Genomic DNA, 23713 nt, shown 5'->3' with positions numbered 1-23713 from the left:
TGAAAGGTGTGTAAAAATCCGAGACATTCCTCAGGAAAATAATATTTAATTCCGTACGATTCTTTTAACGATATAAAAATAAATTTTTATGTATTAAATATCTTTGCGGTTATCCTGCCACGTAAACGGTTTTAGATTAGTGTTTTTTAAGCATACTTGACATGGCATGACTCCTGCATAACAACCTGCAATAATTTTACTGACTTAAAATTTTATTTTTATATGCGAAATAACTACACAACCATCCTGCCTTTTTGTAAATAGCTTTATATTAAAAAAGGTATAACTAAACATCCTGCCATTTTGAATAATGTCTACTTAAACTATTTATTTTATAATACAATTTATTTTATGACTCAGAAAATCACGGAATCAAGGTGAAAATTTTCCACAGAATTTTCCAAGGGACAAGTGCAGTTAAAGGAGACGTCATGCCAACATTTTTTTCGATTATTTTCAAATAATTATGTTTAATTTATTAAGTTGGCAGGACTCTGAAAATTTCATTATTTTCATTACATGTTCGTATATCCATATATACACTCTTAGTCCTTTTGCAACCCTCCTGCCCAAAAAATTTTCTTCATAAAATTGATAGTATCCTGTCATTCTATGAATATTGCAGGAATCCCTGCTAAATTCATTGCCACTCCCCATTTTTTCCACATGGAAAATCTAATTTTCACAGGAAAATGTCACAAGAAACCCGTGGATTTTTCCATAAATTGTAAGTACCTTATCTAACCTTCCATTATTGCAAAGGGCAGGACTTAGAAAATCGTAGTTGAAGTTCTGTTAATATCTTCCCGTTTATAGCTGCTCGGGGAGAGGCTAGATAGGAGAAGCTCTGTAGGACGGCCTAGAAAAAGGTGGAAAGATGCAGTCAGAAAAGATCTGAAGAAAATGGGAGTGAGACAATGAGAAATAGTGACACAAAGATGAAAGGAAAAAGTAAACGCGGTAAAGACTCTCGAAGAGTTCTAACGCCATTGATGATGAAGATGACTCAATATTTTTGACGTTAAATTTACAAAAAGGAACATGCATTTTTCCATTAGAATCAAGATTATCGTTTTCAGGACCAGCAGTTATCATCACGGATAGGCAGTGTTTTGAGCAGAGTTATTCAAAGCAAAGTGAGCAAAACATTTAAGCGAATAATTACAATTTGATTCCCACAGCCAAAAAACTCACAATTGGAATTCTAAATTTGGTAATCAAAATTAAAATTCATGCTTAATTTTAATTGCTAATCATTATTTTCGTGCGGAAAACAGGTTTCATAGCTATTGCTGTAACTCTCATGCACTGAGGCTGAAAAACATTTCCGTCGATTGCATTCACGGGAAATCATTTAGAGAAATATTCAAAAGCAAATGTTTCTTGGGGATTTTTTGCCCGGGATTTTTTTGTGGAGATTTTTTGTCCGGGGATTATTTTCTCCTAGCTTCTGGTAAACGATTGGAACAAGTTTTAAACTAATAATTTCAAATGGGTTTCGTTGCAGTTTCGTTTCACCGTATGTGCTGGCCCTTAATGTACCCATTATTTTTAAAGTTTCAGTCAAAAATTAATCGAATTTTTTTAAAGTGAAAATGTTGTGTTTGCAAATATAATTAAATTAAAAAATATATATTTTCAGTGGCGTAGCACCTTTATTTTATTTGGGGATGAGGGAATCATAAATTATATTTTTATACATAATATAATAATATACTACACATATTGTACATATACAGTGTACATATAGTACACATATTCTATTTAAAAATTACGGTGGTATGTATTATTGTGGTGTAGGTAAATTGAAAACCAAAGCAATTAAAATATTTTCTTTGCATATGGAAAGATTTATTGATTAAATAACTCTAAATACTAAATTTATATAAAAAAAACAAAATTCTAATAAAATTATAGAGATAAAGAAAAAACACGACTCACTTCAAACTGCCTCAAATGCACTAACGCGTTGTATAAAAATATTCTGAGAAATCAACAAAATGCAATTCCAATTAATTTTCTATGGTTCCGACTGCGTGGTTTAAGATAAATAAATTTTATTTTACATAAATTTCATATTAATTCATAATGATAATGAGTCAACACAGACTGGCCAATAAAAAAGGTATTTAGGTACCACTATTTTGGTATTTATATGTTTCTATACAAACAGCAGCTTCGCAAGTGTTTAAAAAAATTAAAGATTACAATTTAATTCAGTGTCAGAGTCGAGCGCGTACATTAAAGGGTTAAGGGCACTCGAAGTCCCATTTAACGACAATGTTAACATTATGTCACATATCTCGGTAACCAAAGCACTTATAAACCTATTTTTTTTATTTTGATACTATATGTATTGTTGTTTAGTTCCGCGTAGATTTTTGTAAAGTTAGAGTAAAAAAATCATTCATTTTAAAAAGTTTTGAAATACTTTCACAAAAAAACCCAAAAAAGTTTAGATTTTATTTTTTATTTGACTTCTTTTTGTACATTTTTCAATAAAACTTTACCAGGAACTTAATATTATCTATCTACAACTACTGTCAAAATTTGGACCTTCTATCATCTGAGGATTCAGAGATATTTGACATCAAAAGTTAAAAAACCTAGTATTCGGGAAATCGCAAAAACAAAACACACTAATAGGCTATAAAGATAAAGCTACCGGTAAACGGTAAGTTGAGTGCAGACGTTCAAAATACAAATAATTTTGTAACCATACTTCTCTGTATAACGATCTCTCCTTATACTGATGAAAATTCCTGGTCCCTTGCATATCATTATAGAGAGAGAGGACTGTGTATTGATGTTAATATTGGCCGTTTAGGGGCCGCTTTACTCAAGTAATTACATTATAGTTGGTTTGTGTTTTAGGTTATCTCGAAGATGAAATCAAAATGGAGATTAAGGAGAAAGTCATTGAAGATTCATCCTACCAAAGAAGTGATATGACTGGACACACTCAAGAAAAAACCTCAAATAAAAATATGAAAGTTGCGACTGAAAAAAGATCATACGAGTGTGAAATTTGTTTAAAACAGTTTAGTGGAACAGATACTTTAAAAAGACATATGAGAGTGCATACTGGAGAAAAACCCTTCAAGTGTGAAATTTGTTTTAGGCAGTTTTCTCGTACAGGTCATTTGAAAGCACATTTAATGGTGCACAATGGAGAAAAATCCTACAAGTGTAAAATTTGTTTCAAACAGTTTAACCGAACAGATAATTTGAAAACACATTTGAAACTGCATACTGGAGAAAAACCATACAAGTGTGAAATTTGTTCTAAACAATTTAGTCAAGCAGGTAATTTGAAAGGACATTTGAGAGTGCACACTGGGGAAAAATCCTACAAGTGTGAAATTTGTTTTAAACAGTTTAGTGGAACAGGTGATTTCAAAAGACATTTGAGAGTGCACACTGGGGAAAAACCTCACAAGTGTGAGATTTGTTTTAAGCAATTTCGTGAATCAGGTCATTTTAAAGAGCATTTAAGAGTGCACACTGGAGAAAGACCATACAAGTGTGAAATTTGTTTTAAACAGTTTAGTGGAACAGGTAATTTCAAAAGACATTTGAGAGTGCATACTGGAGATAAACCTCACAAGTGTGAGATTTGTTTCAAACAGTTTAGTGGAGCAGGTCGTTTGAAAATACATATGAGAGTGCATACTGGAGAAAAACCCTTTAAGTGTGAAATTTGTTTTAGGCAGTTTTCTCGTACAGGTCATTTGAAAGCACATTTAATAGTGCACAATGGAGAAAAATCCTACAAGTGTAAAATTTGTTTTAAACAGTTTAGCCGAGCAGATAATTTGAAAACACATTTGAAACTGCACACTGGAGAAAAACCGTACAAGTGTGAAATTTGTTCTAAGCAATTTAGTCAAGCAGGTAATTTGAAAGGACATTTGAGAGTGCACACTGGGGAAAATACTACAAGTGTGAAATTTGTTTTAAACAATTTAGTGGAACAGGTGATTTCAAAAGACATTTGAGAGTGCACACTGCACACTGCACACTGGGGAAAAAACTCACAAGTGTGAGATTTGTTTTAAGCAATTTAGTGAAGCAGGTCATTTTAAAGAGCATTTAAGATTGCACACTGGAGAAAAACCATACAAGTGTGAAATTTGTTTTAAACAGTTTAGTAAAACAGGTAATTAAAACGTTTTTATATACTTGGCTTGGTTGGTGTCACGGACTCCACAAATTTTGTAATCCATTTTAAAAATAGTTCTAGGCTACGTAGGTACCTGAAATTTTCAGAATAGCTTTGAATTAGCTAAAAATGCAATATTCAACTGCTATTATACATTGATTAGTAGGGTAAAGCTCCGTAGATCCGTTAGAGTAATGGATAGCGATAAAAGTTAATTACAAAAATTGTAGCCAACTTTGAGCATTCAAAAACGTTCACATTACAAAATTAGTAAGAATTTTACAGGGTGGTCGATAATATAATGGCAGATCAAACTTATGTTTTTTTAAATGGAACACCCTATATTTTATTGTATATTCGAAATCTTCTTAACTTCTCCATTACAAAAATATAATGGTTTGGTTTGTTATACAGGGTATTTACAAAGTTACAACAAATTTTATATGAAAATCGTAACAAGTTCAACTCTCTGTATAAATAAAAATAAGCACAACGGCAATGGTTTATTGATGCCATATTTTTTTACTTATTGTCAAAATTTTCATAAATGATTGATATTCCTGATTTTCTTTATATTGAATACAGGGTGAGTCAAAACGCAAGTACATTATTTTCTCAGTAATTTTAAATGAATCACCATGTATTTTATCACTATCGAAAAGTACTATTACCGTACTTTAATGTATATGTAACATTCCCTATGTCTAAATTTATTAGTTTTTGAGATATTTTCATTTTTCAGGGCAAATTATTAATTACGGGTCTAAATCTTTCCAAATTTTAGGTAAACCATGACTGAATTGTCTAAAACTGACAATTTACGATTACTGATTATCAATCTGTAATCAAAGTTGGCTACAATTTTTGTTATTAACTTTTATTGCTATGTATTACTATACCGGATCTAGGGAGCTTTTCCCCACTATTCAATCACCCTGAATGGATAAATCGATTTTTTTTATTTTAAACTATTTTAAAAATGTTGATAATGCAATGATATTTTAAAGTACTTACGTTAATAAATCGATATAGTCGGTTCGCTAAACTCAGACACAAATGGCTAGTGATTTTAGTAAGTAATTTTGCCAATTTTGGTGATCAAAAAGTGTATAGAAAAGACATTAGAAATGCCCAATATAACGCTTATTTTTCGAGGTACTGACCATGGGTGGAGAATGGCTAATTTTGGTCTTAGATTATGTTTTTGACCGTGATGAAAACGAAAATGAAATTTATTTTAAATTTTAGGTGGGGGAATATTGTCAAAATTGTAATTGTACCCTAAAAAGAGAAAAAAAATTAAATCACGTTTTTTTTTGCGTTTAGCTCGCTACAAATCTGGTCCGTTTTAATATTTTTTTCTAAAGTTTTTACACTATTTGTATATCACTCACTTTTTTTGAAGACAATGGTTTCTGCTTTAAGATTTTAGTCTTATTCTAGTAAAAGTTATGAATCTTTTAAAGTACAAGGTGCAGATTCGTGAATTGCAAAGTTTAATCGCAAAATTTGACTGACAAAATTTGAAATATAGATTTTAAATCAAATTCAAAAATAAAACATAGTACAAAAAAGTTTTCTGGAAAGTTTTGGATCAAAATGTTTTATAGAAAATAAATGGTGCAACGTTTAACATCTACGTTATAAATCCCCAAAATAACGCGATTTCGAGATACTGATCATTGGTGGTGAATGGCTAATTTTGGTCTTACTTTATGTTTTTGATGGTGCCGAAAACAAAAATCAAGTTTATTTTGAATTTTAGGTGGGAGAAAATTGTCTAAATCGCTATTTTGCCCTAAAAATAAAAAAAAGTTAAACCACGTTTTTCTTAAAATTAAAAGTTGCACCATATTTTTTTTATAACACATCTAGACCTAAAACTCCCCATAAAACTTCTTTGAACTCTATGGTTTAACATAAACGTAATCAAATAGATAAATTTTAAAATTTGTCACTTAATTTTTTCGATTTAACTCTGCAATTTACGAATCTGCACCTTTAATTTTTTTAAATTCATAACTTTTACAAAAAAGAGACTAAAAGACTACAGTTACTTTCATAGTCATAGTTTTTTAGAAAAAAAATATTAAAATGGAACAGAGTTGTAGCGAGTTAAACGTAAAAATTCGTGACTTCACTTTTTTTTCATTTTTAGGTTAAAATTGCGATTTTGACAATGTTCCGTCACATAAAATTCAAAATAAACCTCATTTTCGTTTTCAGCACCCTCGAAAATATAAAGTATGAATAAAATTAGCCCTTCGGCCCTCCGTGGTCAGTACCTGGTCATTTTAGGGGTATCTCCCACTCGCCTATTATATAAGTAAAAAGTTTAGAGTGCATCTACAGCCCGAATGTTCGGTCAAATATGTTCCTTTATTAAAAATTGCACCCGTTTTCGGCCAATTTTTTTGGTTGTAAATTAGTCTTAATATATGTGTTATTAATCCATTCTAATAAATAAATTGTCAAATTTCTCTTTGCTTATTGTCTCGGCCGTTAATGAGTTAAGGGCACCCGAAGCAACGAACTGTCAATACTGATGGAATGGCCCATTCAAACAGTGAAGTGAGATTGCGGCGAACATACAAGAGAGAGGTCCTAGAGAGAGACAGAGCTCGTCAGGAAAAAGATATACCGATACCATGCCAACGGCAAAGTATACCGATTTTCAAGATTAAAACAGGTTTACAATTAATTTGAGTAACTGCAGTGCCGGATTTAGGATACTTGCGGCCCTAGGCCAAATTACCCCGAGCGGCCCCCGATAACTTTACGATTATGTAATTAAAGCATAAAGCACATTTCATAGTACGGGATCCGAATATACATAGGTCGATCTGTACCCATCTGCTTGCCGGATGAAACATTTTTCTTTATTAAATTTCATACATAGACAAATATTTCTAGCATGGGTTGCCTATCAAAATCGTGTCATAGCTATCCTTAAGGGGGGGTCGTAGGGGCTGAAATCAATATTTCAAGCACATTTTTTTGAATGTATGGTAGAATTATTTTATTTTTAAATTAAATAGGCATATTCAGTACAGTTCATAGATTATTCAAGGAAAAATACTGAAAAATAAGCTAACGGTGGCAAATTTATAAAGACACCTCAACAAACAATGAATTTTGCGGTGGACATCAGAACTCATCGTTGGATCATGGTAAATAAAAAATTCAAAAAGATTTTATTAGCTTATGAGTTTCTCAAGCTAACGCTCTAGAATTTTTTAGTTTAATCGTATTTTGACTCATTGCTATCACTCAGAAGTCAAACTAACGAATTTTTTTGCAAAAAAGGGTGAAAATCAACATATTTATTATTGTTAAACAAAAAATAAGCTCAAAACAAAAAATATCTCGACAGTGTTACCTCAAGGAATATCTAAAGAAAATATATACAATATTCCAGGTGAGTTGGTAAAGTAGTTTTTGAGTTACAATGTCTACAAGGTCTACAGCCAAAAACGCGTTTTAAGTATTGTTAACTTTTATTTTCAATTTCTTTTTTGTCTGTCAAATCGTAAAGTGATGCACACCGGAATATGTTTTTGAATCGCGGGGTAATTTGCAAAACAAAATCGGAACAGCTGTTAACCGTTTCTCACTACGCTCAAGCGCGCTGGGAAGAAGTTGCTGCAAAGCGAGTCGAAGGTAGGGAGGTAGGGAGATAGTGTTGAATATCCCTATCTTCGACTCGCTTTGCAGCAGGTTCACGTCAGCACGCTTGAACGTAATGAACAACGGTCAACAGCTGTTCTCATTTTCTTTTGTACATTACTCCGCGATTCAAAAAGATATTCCGGTGTGCATCATTTTATGATTTAAGAGACAAAAAGAAATTGAAAATAAAAGTTGACAATACTCAAAACTGCTTTTTTCAAAGGCTCTAGATATTGTATCTCAAAAACTATTTACCACTTGACCGACCCACCTGGAATTTTGTATAACATATTTTCTTTAGACATTCCTTGAGGTAACGCTGTCGAGATGTTTTTTGTTTTATGCTTATTTTTTGTTTAACAATAATAAATATATTGATTTTCGAACTTTTTGCAAAAAAATCGTTTTTTTGACTTCTGAGTGATATCAAAAACTCAAAAGTCGATAAAACTAAAAAAACTTTAGAGGGTTACCTCGAAAAACTCGAAGCTAATAAAATCTGTTTAAATTTTTCGTTTACCATGATCCAATGATGAGTTCTGATGCCCACCGCAAAATTCATTATAATTTTAGGTGTCTTCAAAAATTTGCCACCGTTGCGTTGGCTTATTTTTCAATATTTTTCCTTGAATTTTTTCTACTAGGTATACTTTAAAAAAAAATGTGATTGAAATATTGATCTCAACCCCTACGGCCCCCTTAAAGATAGCTATGACACGATTTTGATAGGCAACCCATGCTAGAAATATTTGTCTATGTATGAAATTTAATAAAAAAAATGTTTCATCCAGCAAGCAGATGGGTACAGATCGACCTATATTCGGAACTTAGACGATCATATTAATATATAACGTTTATTTTAATTTTACTTTTTAAAATTGATACAACATACAAAGCATAACATAAATGAAGAGAAATGACACTAATGTTCTATTTGAATACGGTACATAAATAGGCTGAAAAGTTGTATTCACTAATTGAATATTCTTGGTTGACAAATTTGGCTAAAATTCCAAAACAGCTTCAACAACAATTTGGGTGATTCGCCAAAATAGACGGCAATTTCGAGGTAGAGAAATTTAATTTAAAACATGGTTTAGAATTAGTTCATTTTTAAATATTTTTTATAAAATGAGCTATTCAACTTACCCATGATACCAGCAGAGATCATTTTTAAATATTTTCCGAATAACGGAAATGTTCTGACTTCGGAGCAGTTGACAAGTGTCCACCGTGTTGACGTAATTCTCTGTTAATTAAAATTTATGATCGTAACAATTAAATAAAAACTGGTATGTAATAAAACTATACAAAACACTTCCATTTTGATATAAAGTACTACAGAAAAACATGAAAAGTAGGTAAAAAATATCCATTGCGTCGGAGTTGATTTAGACCGGCCTTCGTGTTGACAAAACTTTCCAATATGTAGCCGTGTCTTTTCGGTTAAACTTCAAAAATCTAATCTGCTTTTGAACACGATATTGGCATTTCCTTTCTACACATTCTTCTGTCTTTTCTCCATGTCAACATAATTATTTGTTATCCGCTTCCACACGTGAGCTCCGTAATGTGCCTACATAGACAGCAGATGTCTCTTTTATCAACATTAGAGAAGACTACCCAAAATGGTATATTCTTACAGAAATAAGCATAGCTGCATAAAAAATTACGTTCTTTCATAAAATCTTTATTAAACGATTTTGGGGGCTTTCGCCTTCATTTTTCCGTCGTACTCCAGTGTATACGAGCCATTTTCTATAAAAAGAAGATAATTACCAAACCGACCGAAACATCTTGACAGCTTACCCAGTAACCCTTTCCCTATATCAGACTAAATTTAAATTGTATTTTTTTAGTTTAGGAATGACCATTCACACACTTTAAACAACTCCGAGGCACGTTCGTCAACTCCGAGGCACGACTGGGCTTCGGAGTTGATTGCTTCGGTGTTGATGATTTCATACATTTTTAACTCTACTTTCTACAAAATATTAAAAATAATTCTGTTTTATTCATCGTGTGTCAAATAAACTTTATAGCGCATACTTAGAAGAAAAACATATTAAAAAATTAGCAAAATTAAGCTTTTACGAAGGCTTCGGTGTTGACTGTATAAAAACATACGCTTAGCTTAAGACACCTTGAAAATTTTTCTATCGCTTAACGATATTATGTTCTTCCACTTTCTTCCACAATTTGGGTTAGACTGAAGCGTTCCTCTCTTGTCAAGCTGCCTGCTATACAGTATAACGCAGTTTGGCCTAAATTTTCATATATTTTCATGAGGCCTCGGTGTTGATGCACAAAGTTGGTTACAGTTTTTAGTAGTAGATTTTGATGGTTTAATTTTAAAAATGAAAATTATTAATTTGACAGTTTTAAATTACATAGGGTTTTTAATTAATTATTGATAAATCATCTGCACTTTTGTAACTTTTCAGTGTGTTATACTATAAAACAGATCAAAAGCCAAGGTGGGTTACAGCCTCGGAGTTGATATTTTGACATTAAAATTGCATAGAATGCTTGTAAAAATACTTTTTTTTTAATTAATGTTAAGTGGAATACATTCATCTATTGTATAACTTAACTTTGGCAACACAATTTGAAACACAGTATGTAAAGGACTTAAGAAAAAAGCGAGTTACACAATATGCCGCTTATTTTGGCGAACCACCCATTTCCATATCTATAGAAAATATGTATGTATATTAGACCAGGGCGCATCTGTAAAAATATTAGTACATTTGGACGTTGAGAGGTAACTCAAATTTTTTTGCAGAAATTGCTTGAAAATAACTCAAATAATAATATTTGAGTTATCCTCCCTCTCAAAAAGGTCCGGAACATTGTTTAAACAATCAAAATGTCAAAAAATGAAGGAAAAATTCGATATTTTTCTTCGTTTTTTGATTATAACTTTAAAATTATTTATTTACTAGAAAAGTTGTACTGAAATAAAAGTTGCGTAATTAAATTTTCTACAATATAGAATTGGTTAAAAACTTAAAAAATAGTCACCCTTGATGCAAAATAGCAATAATTGCGAAAAAAACATATAAAAACAAGTATTCGCATTTTACGTTTTTCAACCATTTATGCTACACTTAGGACCTTCATATTTCACCCAGAAAAACTTTATGATACAGTAAAACAATACTGTAAATTTCATTAAGATCGGTTCAATAAATTTTGCAAAATAAATTTTGCAATCCAGCTTTCGCAAAAAAAATTCATTTTTTCAAAATGTTATAGGACTGAAAATAAAGCAGATAGCAAGTTGAAATTTTTTTGCATATAGAAGTGTACTGTAACTTTCATTTGCAATTTGCAAAATTAAAATTGATTAGCTACCACGGCGCGCGTCAGGAATTTTTTTAAATAAACATTAATTATTGGTGCTACGCGCAGGACAGCGGATAGTTTGCTCTGATTAGGCATTCCAATGACCTTTGATAATGATTGATACATTTTAATTTTTATTACAAAATTTGTTTATTGCAAAATAAAAGCACATACTGTATCCTTTGAAATAACAAAAGTTTTAGCAAAAACTTTCTTTGTTCATATATTTTAACTTAGAGAATAAAAGTTTATTAGTTTTAAACATATGCAATTGTTTAAATAATATTTTACAAACAATAATAAAATTAGTTTGATTTTTGTGGAATTAAAATTTTAAAATACAACAAAATATAGAGAAAAAAATAATATATTTGATAAAGATTGGAAGAAATTTTGGTGGAAATCAACTTGTGTTAATCGAACACCGCTGTCGTGCGCGTAGCACCAAAAATTAATGTTTATTTAAAAAATTTCCTGTCGCCATGGTAATTAATCGATTTTAATTTTGCAAAAAAAAATTCAACTATCTGCTTTATTTTCAGTCCTGCAACATTTAAAAAAAAATGAATTTTTTTGCGAAAGCTGGATTTCAAAATTTCTTTTGCAAAATCTGTTAAACCGATCTTAATGAAATTTATAGTGTTGTTTTACTATATCATAAAGTTTTTTTGGGTAAAATATTTGGGTCCAAGTGTAGCATAAATGGTTGAAAAACGTAAAATGCGAATACTTGTTTTTGTATCGCTTTTTTCGCAATTATTGCTTTTTTGCAACAAGGGTGACTATTTTTTAAATTTTTAACCAATTCTATATTGTAGGAAATTTAATTACGCAATTTTTATGTCAGTGCAACTTTTCTCAGTAATGAATAGTTTTAAAGTTATAATCAAAAAACCAATAAAAAAATCGAATTTTTCCTTCATATTTTGACATTTTGATTATTTAAACAATGTTCCGGACCATTTTGAGTGGGAGGATAACTCAAATATTATTATTGCAGTTATTTTCAAGCAATTTCTGCAAAAAAATTTGAGTCACCTCTCAACGTCCATCTCAAAACAGATGCGCCCTGGACTATATCTACTTCAGAAAGTTAGCAAGCAGCAGTTATTTGTAAAAATATTGACATTATAAGTTGAAAAGACATTATAAGTAAAAGAACAAGCAAAATAATATGAACTGTAATAGTAATGTACTACGGTACTCACAAATAAAAATATTAAAAATACAAAAATTTTTTGATATGAACGTTGGATATTTTAATTAGATTGTATTGTTTAGATACAAAAGTAATGTACTCGACTTCCAGTAGCGGTAAATATTAATTAATTTTGGAAAATGAAAATGCAATTTTTTTACCAAAAAAGTTTTTTTTAGAAAACGCTGCGGCCCCCTTTTGCTTGCGGCCCTAGGCCGGGGCCTAGTCGGCCTAGTGGTAAATCCGGCGCTGAGTAACTGAAACGGGATAAACACCTGGTATTATTAGATGTATTGAGTAATTATTATTCTAAATAAAACACCAATTTTGAGAAATATAAATATATTACAAATAGAAATAGGTATGCTGTATTGTCACTGAAAATTTTGCATAATTATGGACAAAGCTTACATAGAGTCAGAAAATAACAAATACAATTTACTGAAATTAAATAAATCGTCAATTAAATTAAATAAATTTTTGGAAAGCAGTACCTGCATAATATCTTACAAATATTTGATGCTATCTTGTGTGGAACTTACAAAATTGTCGAGATTTGTAATCCGATCATTGCTCTTTTTTTGGCATCTTCTATTTTCTAGGTTTTAGAACTGCGCCATGATATATTTAATAAATATAATAAGTAATTTTATTGTGTATCAATTAACGACAATCATCAAAACAGTCTAACCTAAGTACATATACGAGCTGCAAATTTTCCGAGAAATCAGTAAAAAATGGAAATCCCGATTCCCGGGAATTCTTACAAACCCGGGATTTTTTAAAATATTTTATTTTAATTATGAGCGGAGATATTACTAACTGAATATTACTAACTACTATGAATAAATGATTCTGATACAATTATTATCTCTGTCTGCTTAATAATCATTTTAAATGATTCCACTTCTTAAAATATTTATTTTTCAATTATATTTTAAACCTTCCAATTTTGGTGTTAAATCAGAATGTATCATATCCGTCAGCATAAACATTCTTTTGTTTATGCAACGATCTGATTCATTTGGAAGCATGCTAGCATGCAGGATCCAGAATTATAACATACATATTTATTTTGATTTAGAATTATGTTTATGCAGAATTAGTACATAGGAAATTTAATACGTTATTTGTGCAAATCAACTGACCGGACCTTTAAAAAATTACTCACTGCACTAAAAAGCATCATACCTACATCAACAGAAAGTGTGTTTTCAATTTCAGAAAATTTCTGTACAAAAAAAGAAGAGCCAGCCTGAAAGATCAAACACTCAACAATTTATGTTTTTTAAAACATCGTACCGGTACGATTCCGACAATCCACAAAAAATTTTATGTCGAATAAAAGCAATATTGACAACTAACAGAAAAAAATTACAACAGAGTTAAAGAAAACTGTTTACTTTGTTAACAATAATCGTATTTTGAAACAACAATCACACTACTATTCTCAAGAAAATTCTTTTTCTACATTGTTAATTATTATTTTTGTTGTTTGGGCACCAGACCACAACATGATCATCAATTATATAAAAATGCAAACAACAAATAAGGAATTTCGTTATACTTTCATGCTTCCTAGCAGGGGCGTCATTTGGGCGTCCAGGGGGGGCATTTGCCCCCCCCTGGCCCTGAAAATGACTGAAATTTACAGAAAATACATCAATATTCATCATAACATCATATATAATGTATTGTATATATAGTGCTTGCCCCCCCCCCAAACAAAATTTCAAATGACGCTCCTGCTTCCTAGTTTCAGATAGAAAATATGAATTATCACTTAACCTACTTTGGTCAACTTTATTGCAATATTTATATAGTATTGTTAATCTATGGCTATTGCAAAATGTGATAAGTGCGTTTGCTACATTTGCTATGGTATAATGCTTTTCGTAATGATATACAGCGACAACACAAAAGGTTGTAATATTTCCAATATGAAGATATGTTTAGAAAACGCTGGTAGGTATATATATGTCTTTTGATTAGTAACATTTTACTGGTGACACACAATCATGCTTTATCGAGGTCTTTATTATAAACTAGGGAATAGCCCAAGGGGGTTGGTGGATTATCTTATGGCAGATAAATTAAACTTTGTGGTGTGGACTGTACAATATTTTATGTGAATAAAATAGAACAAATTTATAACTATTACAAAAGTGACAATTCTAAAATTAATTCTGACGTGGAGTCTTTTCTTTTTTGTTGTAATCGATGTATTACTTTGTTGCTATAGTAACTTCATATCGCCACCTTTGGATGTTCGAATACAAAGCACAGTCTAGCCAAATATTTTCCATCAAATGTTTTACAGTGTAGCCAGAAATGCACTGTACAGAGCCATGGTAGAATTCAATGTCCCAATACACTTAGTGAAATTGGTGAAAGTACCCCTCGTTAACAGCCGAGTGTAAAGTGCAGAACAGAGCATTAAGAATTAAGAAGGCACAAACAGGACTCCAACAGAGAGATAGCCTATCCTGCCTTCTATTCAATATTGCCTTAGAGAAAGATACATATTAGAGAATCTGGAATAGCAACAAAAGGAACTACCTATTATTATTAATAGGAGTATACAAATACTAGCGTATGCAGAGGACATCGATCTAATAGCAAGAAGAAAGACGGACCTGGTCCAATAGTTCACGGCATTGGAAGCAGCAGCTAAAAGAACGGGGCTACACAGTAATACTAATACAACTAATGACAAAAAATAATCAAGTAGCAAAACCCGAAGATCTAACGGTTGGAACATATATACCTTCCAAGGAGTAAGAGAGTTCATATATATCTAGGCTCACAAATCAACCAAAGTAATACAGTAACTACAGAAATTAACAACCTCTCATATCTAGCAAATGGAGCGTATGGGTTAAAGAAACTTTTAAAAACAAACAGTCACAAAAAGAACGAAAACATTCATACACAACAGTAATTAAACCCGTACTCATACCTACGCGTCAGAAACGTGGACGATGACAAAAAGTGATGAAGAACGTTTAGGCTGTTTTGAACGTAAAATCCTCAGACATATTGAAAAAGGTGTATAGGAAAACGGATTATGGCGTAGACTCTATAATTTTGAGCTTTACCGCCTTTAAAGCAGCTTTACATCAAGGCTATGCAAGTCCGTCTTGCATGGCATATCTCTTGCCTAGCCTGCCCTTTTTACATCAGAGCTATTTCTGTGCAATTTTTGATACCACTTTCATTGTTGCCAACAAAAGAAATGTCTCTGCAAGTCTCATGCTATGCAAGTCCGTCTTGCATGGTATATCTCTTGCCTAGCCTGCCCTTTTTACATCAGAGCTATTTCTGTGCAATTTTTGATACCACTTTCATTGTTGCCAACAAAAGAAATGTCTCTGCAAGTCTCATGCTATGCAAGTCCGTCTTGCATGGTATATCTCTTGCCTAGCCTGCCCTTTTTACATCAGAGCTATTTCTGTGCAATTTTTGATACCACTTTCATTGTTGCCAACAAAAGAAATGTCTCTGCAAGTCTCATGCTATGCAAGTCCGTCTTGCATGGTATATCTCTTGCCTAGCCTGCCCTTTTTACATCAGAGCTGTTTCTGTGCAAATTTTGATACCATTTTCATTGTTGCCAACAAAAGAAATATACCAAAACATTAACTTTGGATATTTTACTGGGAAATTTCACTCCAACATTAAATATATTCAAGTATAAATCTAAAATTATTATTACTTCCAATAAATAACATTTAAATTTATTCAATAAGGTTAAGTTTTATTCTAAACTGTAAATTTTGTTATATTGGCAACATGAAATTTGACAACTTGCATCAAAATTGCATGAAAAATAGAAGATGTTTTAATTTTTCGTCTAGCTCTAGAATTGCATGGAAATAGCGCGTGGGAATGCGCAGTTGCATGATCTGTCTTGCATGGCTCTTGCCTAGCATGAAAATGGCATAATGTAAAACTGCCTTTATAGTGAGCCTTGCATTGGTAGGTCCATCAAAATAAACAGGCTGCGGTGGGTAGGCCACTTAGAGAGAATGAACGAGATGGAGCCGTCGAAACACATTTATAGCCAGAGACCGGATGGAGTGAGGAAAAGAGGGAGTCCCAGGTCCAGGCCTGGGCCTGCCCAGGTGGAAGACGGCTTACGAGCGTTATACTCTGGGCTAATTAGCAAAATACAAGGAAAAGTTATTTACCAGCAATTTTATTGCTGGAATCGAATCTTATGATTCTATACAGGGTGTTTCATTAATAATTGTCCATATAGTAACTGAAGAAACCTTAGCACAAAATACGAAGATTGAACCTAAAACACTTAAATAAAATGTGGTTCATTACTGAGTTACAGGGTGTTTTATCTAAAAAATTAAAAATTATTTTTGCTCAGCATTTTAAAACTATTCGACATATCCTTTTCATACTTAGCAGGAAGTATAGGTACTGTACAAACTACTAAATTATGTTAAACAAACGTTTCTGTCTATTACCAGAGGCGTACGACGGGGGAAAGTGAATGGTTGACCCTTTACAAATTCTAGGCCACTGGCGGAATTGCTATTTTAGTTCAATTTTTGGATTCTCCAATACTTTCTATGAAAATAATATACTCTTGATTCGTAACGATAAAGTCATTAGTTTTCGAGATCTATGAAGTTAAAAATCGCACTCGCCTTCGGCTCGTGAAATTAAAACTGTCAAAGTGTCACTCGGGAAAAATTCAATAATTTCAGAGCTCTTGTGCAATTACTACTGAGAATTATCTACTGTAGAAAATTACCGATAGAATTTTTTTAAGTAGATTGTTTCTGTTTAATGGCAACCAGTTTCCTAGTTTTGGCAACTGTCACATTTAAGAAAATATCCATAATATACGTATCAAAAAATAATCTTATGAATCTCACACGACAGTAAGAATAAATAAGAAAATAATGCTTTATTTTTATTCAAATTTGTTGTCATTGGGCAATAGCCACCCGAGCCCTGCGGGCTCTCGTGTCTATTGCCAGACAACAAATTTTCGAAAAACTGTCGCATTATTTTCAATTTATTCTCACTCTCTTATGATATTATACCCGATAATTTTTGATAATATCCCGTCGTCAAGTATATTAACGTCAGATGCCCTTCGTTGCTACGAAAAAATACATTCAGTGACATTAATAACAATTAATGTTTTAAAAGTGATGACTTTCAACCGTCAAATATTTATAACAACTGTGTGTTTAATTGCACTAATTTGTACTTACATAAATAAATTACAATAAAATTTTTGTTTTGAACAGTTTTATTCATGAAATAATCGCAACAAATTGCATCGATCTCTAAAATTATTGTCGAATTTTTGCCCTCGTGACACTTTGACATAATTTCACTCCCCTTCGGGTCGTGAAATTAAAACTGTCAAAGTGTCACTCGGGAAAAATTCGATAATTTTAGAGTTGTTGTGCAATTACTACTGACAATCTTTATTTAAACAAATTAAAAATTTTTGTTATAATAATTAATTTATTTATTATACCAAAACAAAAGCAACTTTAACATTTAATGAAGGGAATTCCCTAATTGGGAACAAAAAAAAATGAAAAAAATTGCTTCATGGAAAGCCGAGAAAATGCATTTTTTTAACGTATACCGATTTTGAACTTTGAGATTACATTTTTCTAACCTAATTTTTGATTGGAATTTTGTTATTTTTGGCAATTTTCACTCATAGTATCCATAGTTTTTATTATAATAATATACATTATGAGTATATTAAAGGTATGAAAATTGGTGTGGTGAAAGAGCACCGAAACAAAAAGGTGATGGTTCGAAAATTATGATCGTACTGTTTATATCTTTGGAGTAAATGCCGGTCAACTTTGACCGGTAGTATCTCAGGAACCACTCATCACAATTAAATGTTTTTTATTTTAAAAGAAGCGTCCTGCCGCTTTTTTTCCAATGCCGTTTTCATGATTTAATTTAATTTAATATTTCCCGAAATATTCTGTTTGTTTATAAGCCAAGAAATTGTTTATAATGTTAAAATATTCCTGAGGTCGCTTAAATAGTCCAATTTTAATTCTGTAAAGTACATTAGATAGGCACAGTGTCTTTTTATACAAAAATCATAGTTATTCTTATGTATCATAACTATTGTGGTTATAACAGCGACCGTAAATTTTTAATTAACAATTTAATTGTTGCTAAACTGTTCATTCAATTTCAATCGGCTTCTGGAATTATAATCTATACGAAAAGAGCTTTTTATATTACAAAGTTATTTAATTGTTGATAAACAATTACTTAATCTAAAATTTTACTTGAAAATTAAAGATTTTGTTGGAAAAAACCGCAATTTCCGGAGAAAATGTTCGTCGAAGTAAATTGGGAAAAACACGTGTCTATGCAGAATTTAATTACGGTAAATTTTTATTTGAGTGTTTTTGATGTAAAGTTAAAATCTTTGGAGTTATAGAGCAAAAATTGAAAACAACTCGATTTTCGGGCGCCATTTTGTTTATAAAAAAAGTAGCACACTATCTGCGGACTTTGCATACCTATATTATTAATATATACAATTATAAGATTCGATTCCAGCAATAAAATTGCTGGTAAATAACTTTTCCCAAAAATGGCCTATTCTCTGATAATCTGGCCCAGACCACAGAATAACTAACCATACAGAAGCGAAACTGACTGTCGTTTCCATTGATTGTGTGGGAACCGAAATATTTGACCTTGAGCCCTAGTTACAGAATGGAACTTGATGTTCTAAGGAATAGACCAATTCAAATGATGTGATATTTTTGACAAGTAGTTATTAATTAATTTTGAAATATAAAATTTAACTATAAAATATAAATAAACTATAAAATAAAACATATATAAATATAAAATTTAACTAAAAACAACTGTCACTGTCAGTCTAAAAGTGAGGTTATACCAGTTCTTCTTCTTCTTCTTCTTCAGTTTATTGGCCTCCACCTACTTGGGTATTTGGCCAGCTCATCGTCTCGGAACAAGGGAAAAATCCCTTATTCACTTACAATTTGGAGTTAGTACATTGTACAATTTGTTTCTTCTTCTTCTTCATCTTTTTCTTCTTCTTCTTTAGTTAACTAGAAATTTTGGTTGGTGTGGGACAAACATGACAAGATAAAAAAATTTCACGCTGCAACCTCTCTTTCCTTGTCTAAGGGGGCAACTGTCTATCAATACACAATGTTCTTTTTCTTCTTTGATTTAGGAGAAATTTTGAGTTGGCATGGGACAAATACAAAAACTGAACTTTTTTTTTTCCAACGACATTAAACTTTACTCTCTCAAGGGCAACTGCCGACTACTACACAATCTTATTCTTCTACTTCTTTTTTAGTTTACTGGCAATTTTGAGTTGGCATGGGACAAATTCAACAAAGACACAAACTTTGCTCTCAGGAGCAACTGCCGACCATTACACAATCTTATTCTTCTACTTCTTTTTTAGTTTACTGGCAATTTTGAGTTGGCATGGGACAAATTCAACAAAGACACAAACTTTGCTCTCAGGAGCAACTGCCGACCATTACACAATCTTATTCTTCTACTTTTTTTTGAGTTTACTGGCAATTTTGAGTTGGCATGGGACAAATATAACAAGACACAAACTTTTTTCTCTCAGGGGTAACTGCCGATCATTACACAATCTTATTCTTCTATATCTTATTTACAGGCAATTTTGAGTTGGCATGGAATAAATACAACAAAGGCACAAACTTGTCTTATACAGGGCAATACTGTTATACCACTGGTTATACCAGTTACGTTGACACATGTGCATGAAAATTATGTTACCATTTTGGGCCTGAGTTTCGCTTCTGTATGGTTAGTTATTCTGTGCCCAGACTATTAATGGAAGCTGATTCTAGAACAGCCCAAGACCGACCATGGGTTGTAGAGCCAATGATGATGTTTGTTAAGCTATGGCTATTGCACAATGTGACAAGCACGTTTGCTGCATTTTCTTCTTCTTCCTCTTTATAAGCAATTCTGCTTGTTCATTGGCTGATTGATACCTCTATGGAAGGATGTCACTCCATCACTCTATGGAAGGTTCACTCCATCTTTTGCGCGGTCGGCCGATACTTCTTTTTCTGATTGGTGATTTATCTCTTGCTATTTTGACCACACGTGTCTCCCCCATTTTGGTTATGTGGTTGTTCCATTCCCTTTTTCTATTTAGTGTCCATTCGTTTATACACTGTACGTTACATTGTCTTCTGATATCTTCAATCTTCACTCCTCTTTCGATCTCTCAGTGTATTTCCTGTAATTCTTCTAAGTACTCTCATCTCTGCCGTTTCCAGTAGTCTTTGTGTTGTGGCTGTATCGGGTCTTGTTTCTGATGCATATGTCATTATTGGTCTTACACTGACTTTATAAATTCTCGACCTTATCTCAGTGTTAATATGTCGGTTTCGAGATATATCTAGTGTTATTAAGGCATCCTGATAGTCTATTTGCTCTTTGTACTTGATTTCTCACTTCTTTGTCCAGGTCTCCGTAACTTGACAATGTAATTCCAAGGTATTTTATTTCCATAACTTGTTCAATACTGATACCATCTTTTCTATAGTATAATGTTTTTCGTCATGATATACAGCGACAACATAAAAGGTTGTAATATTTTCCAATACGAAAATGTTTTTAGAAAACGCTGGCATGTTTTTTCTTAGTACCCTAACACTTTATTGGTGACTTGGGCAATTATGTTGTGACGATGTCTTTATTATAAACAAGGAAAGCCTGAGAACGTTGATGATTAAATATTAAATATTGGGTGATTGGTTCAAATAAATATTTTCCATCAAATTTTTTACTCAAAAACTATTTTTACTCAAATAATATTTCCATTAAGATTAATAAAAGTAGAATAATGTTGACAGACTTAAAACAAACATCAGAGGGAGTAGGAATAAAAATGAATATTAAGAAAACTGAGGTAACTCTAGCTGAAGAAGTAAATATTACTCTTGACGATAGGGAGATTGAAAATATACACTCATCAAAATATACACTCATCATATACAAGCATCAAAATTAACGCACCACCTTAAAAATGGGATGTTTGATGTCTCGTCTTTCTTAAACCTGTTGTCCTATTTTGGTGATTTTTTAGTATGTTATAGCTTTATTCTTCAAGAATATCGTTGTACAAAATAATATTGTTGCTAAACAGGTAAGTGTTATTGTATAACGGGTGTAACATTGATAGTGTGTTTTTTCCTTAAAGTTCGAAACACCGTGTGTCCTCAACATTTTGCTTTTGGATAATAAAAAAGTTAGGTACTTTAACAACTAGCAACGTTCTTCATCAATACAGGGTGTTTCTAAATAAGTGCGACAAACTTTAAGGGGTAATTCTGCATGAAAAATAATGACCGTTTGATTTATAAACATATGTCCGCAAATGCTTCTTTTTCGAGATACGGGATGTTGAATTCTTTTACACACTGACGATTTATTTACTGCTTTAAAACCGGTAGAGATATTCAAATGAAATTTGGTAGGTTTTAAGAGGTAGTTATTGCGCATTTTTTGGCATCCAATTAAGAATTTTGTATTCACCATTGGCGTGCATACGGGTAATATGACCCGTATGCACGCCAATGGTGAATACAAAATTCTTAATTGGATGCCAAAAAATGCGCAATAACTACCTCTTAAAACCTACCAAATTTCATTTGCATATCTCAACCGATTTGAGAGCAGTAAATAAATCGTCAGTTTGTAAGAAAAAATTCAACATCCCGTATCTCCGAAACGTATCATTTGTGGACATATGTTTATAAATCAAATGGTCGTTATTTTTCATGCAGAATTACCCCTTGAAGTTTGTGGCACTTATTTAGAAACACCCTGTATTGATGAAGAACGTTGCTAGTTATTAAAGTACCTAACTTTTTTATTATCCAACATAAGTGAATGAATAAAAAAGCAAAATGTTAAGAAAGTCTAAGGCTACTGTTGAGTAGGAACACTCCTCCACAGCCCAACAGTAGTAGTTGTTTATGTACGTACACGCCGGTGCGTTAGGCGTCAACGCCCTTCCGGTAGGGATCTATTGAGATTATCACTGAGACGCAAGTCCTTATCCCTCGCCGTACTGCTCCCCTATAGGTAGATCAAATACCAGCATAATTCACTCTAAGCCTCAGATTTAGATTAGAATTTGAAACTGATGCGTTAGCTTTTTTTTCGAATTTTATCGCATTTCGTATTTCTGTTATGTTGCGTTACCTTTTCAATATTTGAATTTCGAATAATTGTTTCATTTTAAGTATTTTTTATTTTATTCTAAAATATATTCTGTATTGTGTGGAAAACATTATCTAGTATTTAGAACTCCTTAAAATGCAACCACAACTTTCTCTTCTATATAGTTACGACTGTTTATACAGAGTGTTACCGTGCTGAAATATTTATTCTACATATTCCTAATTTATTTTGAGCTAAAGAGTGTAATAATTTTATTATTCACTTAACGGTTTTTAAAGTTAGCCCATGTAGTGAGGCTACTCCCGTATAAAAAAAATTTGATTCAGTTTCTTTGCAGATTCCTGCTCAAAAATGTCTCCTTTAAACAAATCCGAAGGGAGCCGCCGAAATTTTTGGGCGGAAATTGTTTAAACAATTTTTTTAAACAAATTCAAACAATCACTTATTTGCTCCAGATAAAATTATTTAATTGTTAATTATGCGCGTCCACTCAACTTGTAGTCCGCCGCGCCGCTGGGGTGGCCCGCCTGCCCGTCGCACTTAATGTTGTTTGTCGCGGTATATGACTGGGGTAGTTAATTGGCACATTGGCAATAATTAATTGTATAAATAAATAAATTATTAAAAAACTATGTTAGTGATAAATTCTAAACTTTTAATAAATGTCAAGTATTTGTTGTCAAGGACGGTAGGTGGAATAACCAAATACTACGTTATGGAGACGCTGGGAATACCGAAGAGACCTCAAAAATGAAATGGATGGACTACAACAAAAAACACGCTGGTTCCAAATGGATGAGTATAGTCCAGGACAGAGAATCCTGGAGAGAAAAAAGGAGAGGCCAACGTTACAGAATGGGCGAAATAGGCTATATATAGATATATTTGTTTTTTGTGATTTTTTTTTTATTTTTGTGAATCTTTTTAGTTTTTGTGAGTTTTTCGCTAATACCCCAGGCTGTGGGTGAAAAAACGTGATATAATTCAGGAATTTTTGAAACCTATCAGGTGTTGTAAAGGACGATCCCAGGAATAACTTATACTAAAATGTAACCAAAAATTTTGTGCGGTTTTTTATTTATGACGATTTTCATTTGTTA

General features: G+C 32.1%; 1 protein-coding gene across 1 annotated transcript in view; it reads left to right on the top strand.

Moving 5' to 3' along the window:
* The window catches only part of LOC126879137 (zinc finger protein 235-like), an 80541-nt gene extending 76425 nt beyond the window's left edge, over positions 1 to 4116 (top strand). Inside the window, exon 2 of the mRNA XM_050642114.1 lies at positions 2875 to 4116. Coding sequence (XP_050498071.1) covers positions 2875 to 3998 — 1124 coding nt within the window. The 3' untranslated portion in view covers positions 3999 to 4116. The remainder of the gene's footprint in view (positions 1 to 2874) is intronic.
* The last annotated feature ends 19597 nt before the right edge of the window (positions 4117 to 23713 follow it).

The sequence above is a fragment of the Diabrotica virgifera genome, chromosome 1 (genome assembly GCF_917563875.1).
Source record: "Diabrotica virgifera virgifera chromosome 1, PGI_DIABVI_V3a".
In the NCBI taxonomy this organism is placed as follows: domain Eukaryota; kingdom Metazoa; phylum Arthropoda; class Insecta; order Coleoptera; family Chrysomelidae; genus Diabrotica; species Diabrotica virgifera.
Note: the sequence above shows the minus strand (reverse complement) of the source record. Positions and strands in the feature narration are given on the sequence as shown.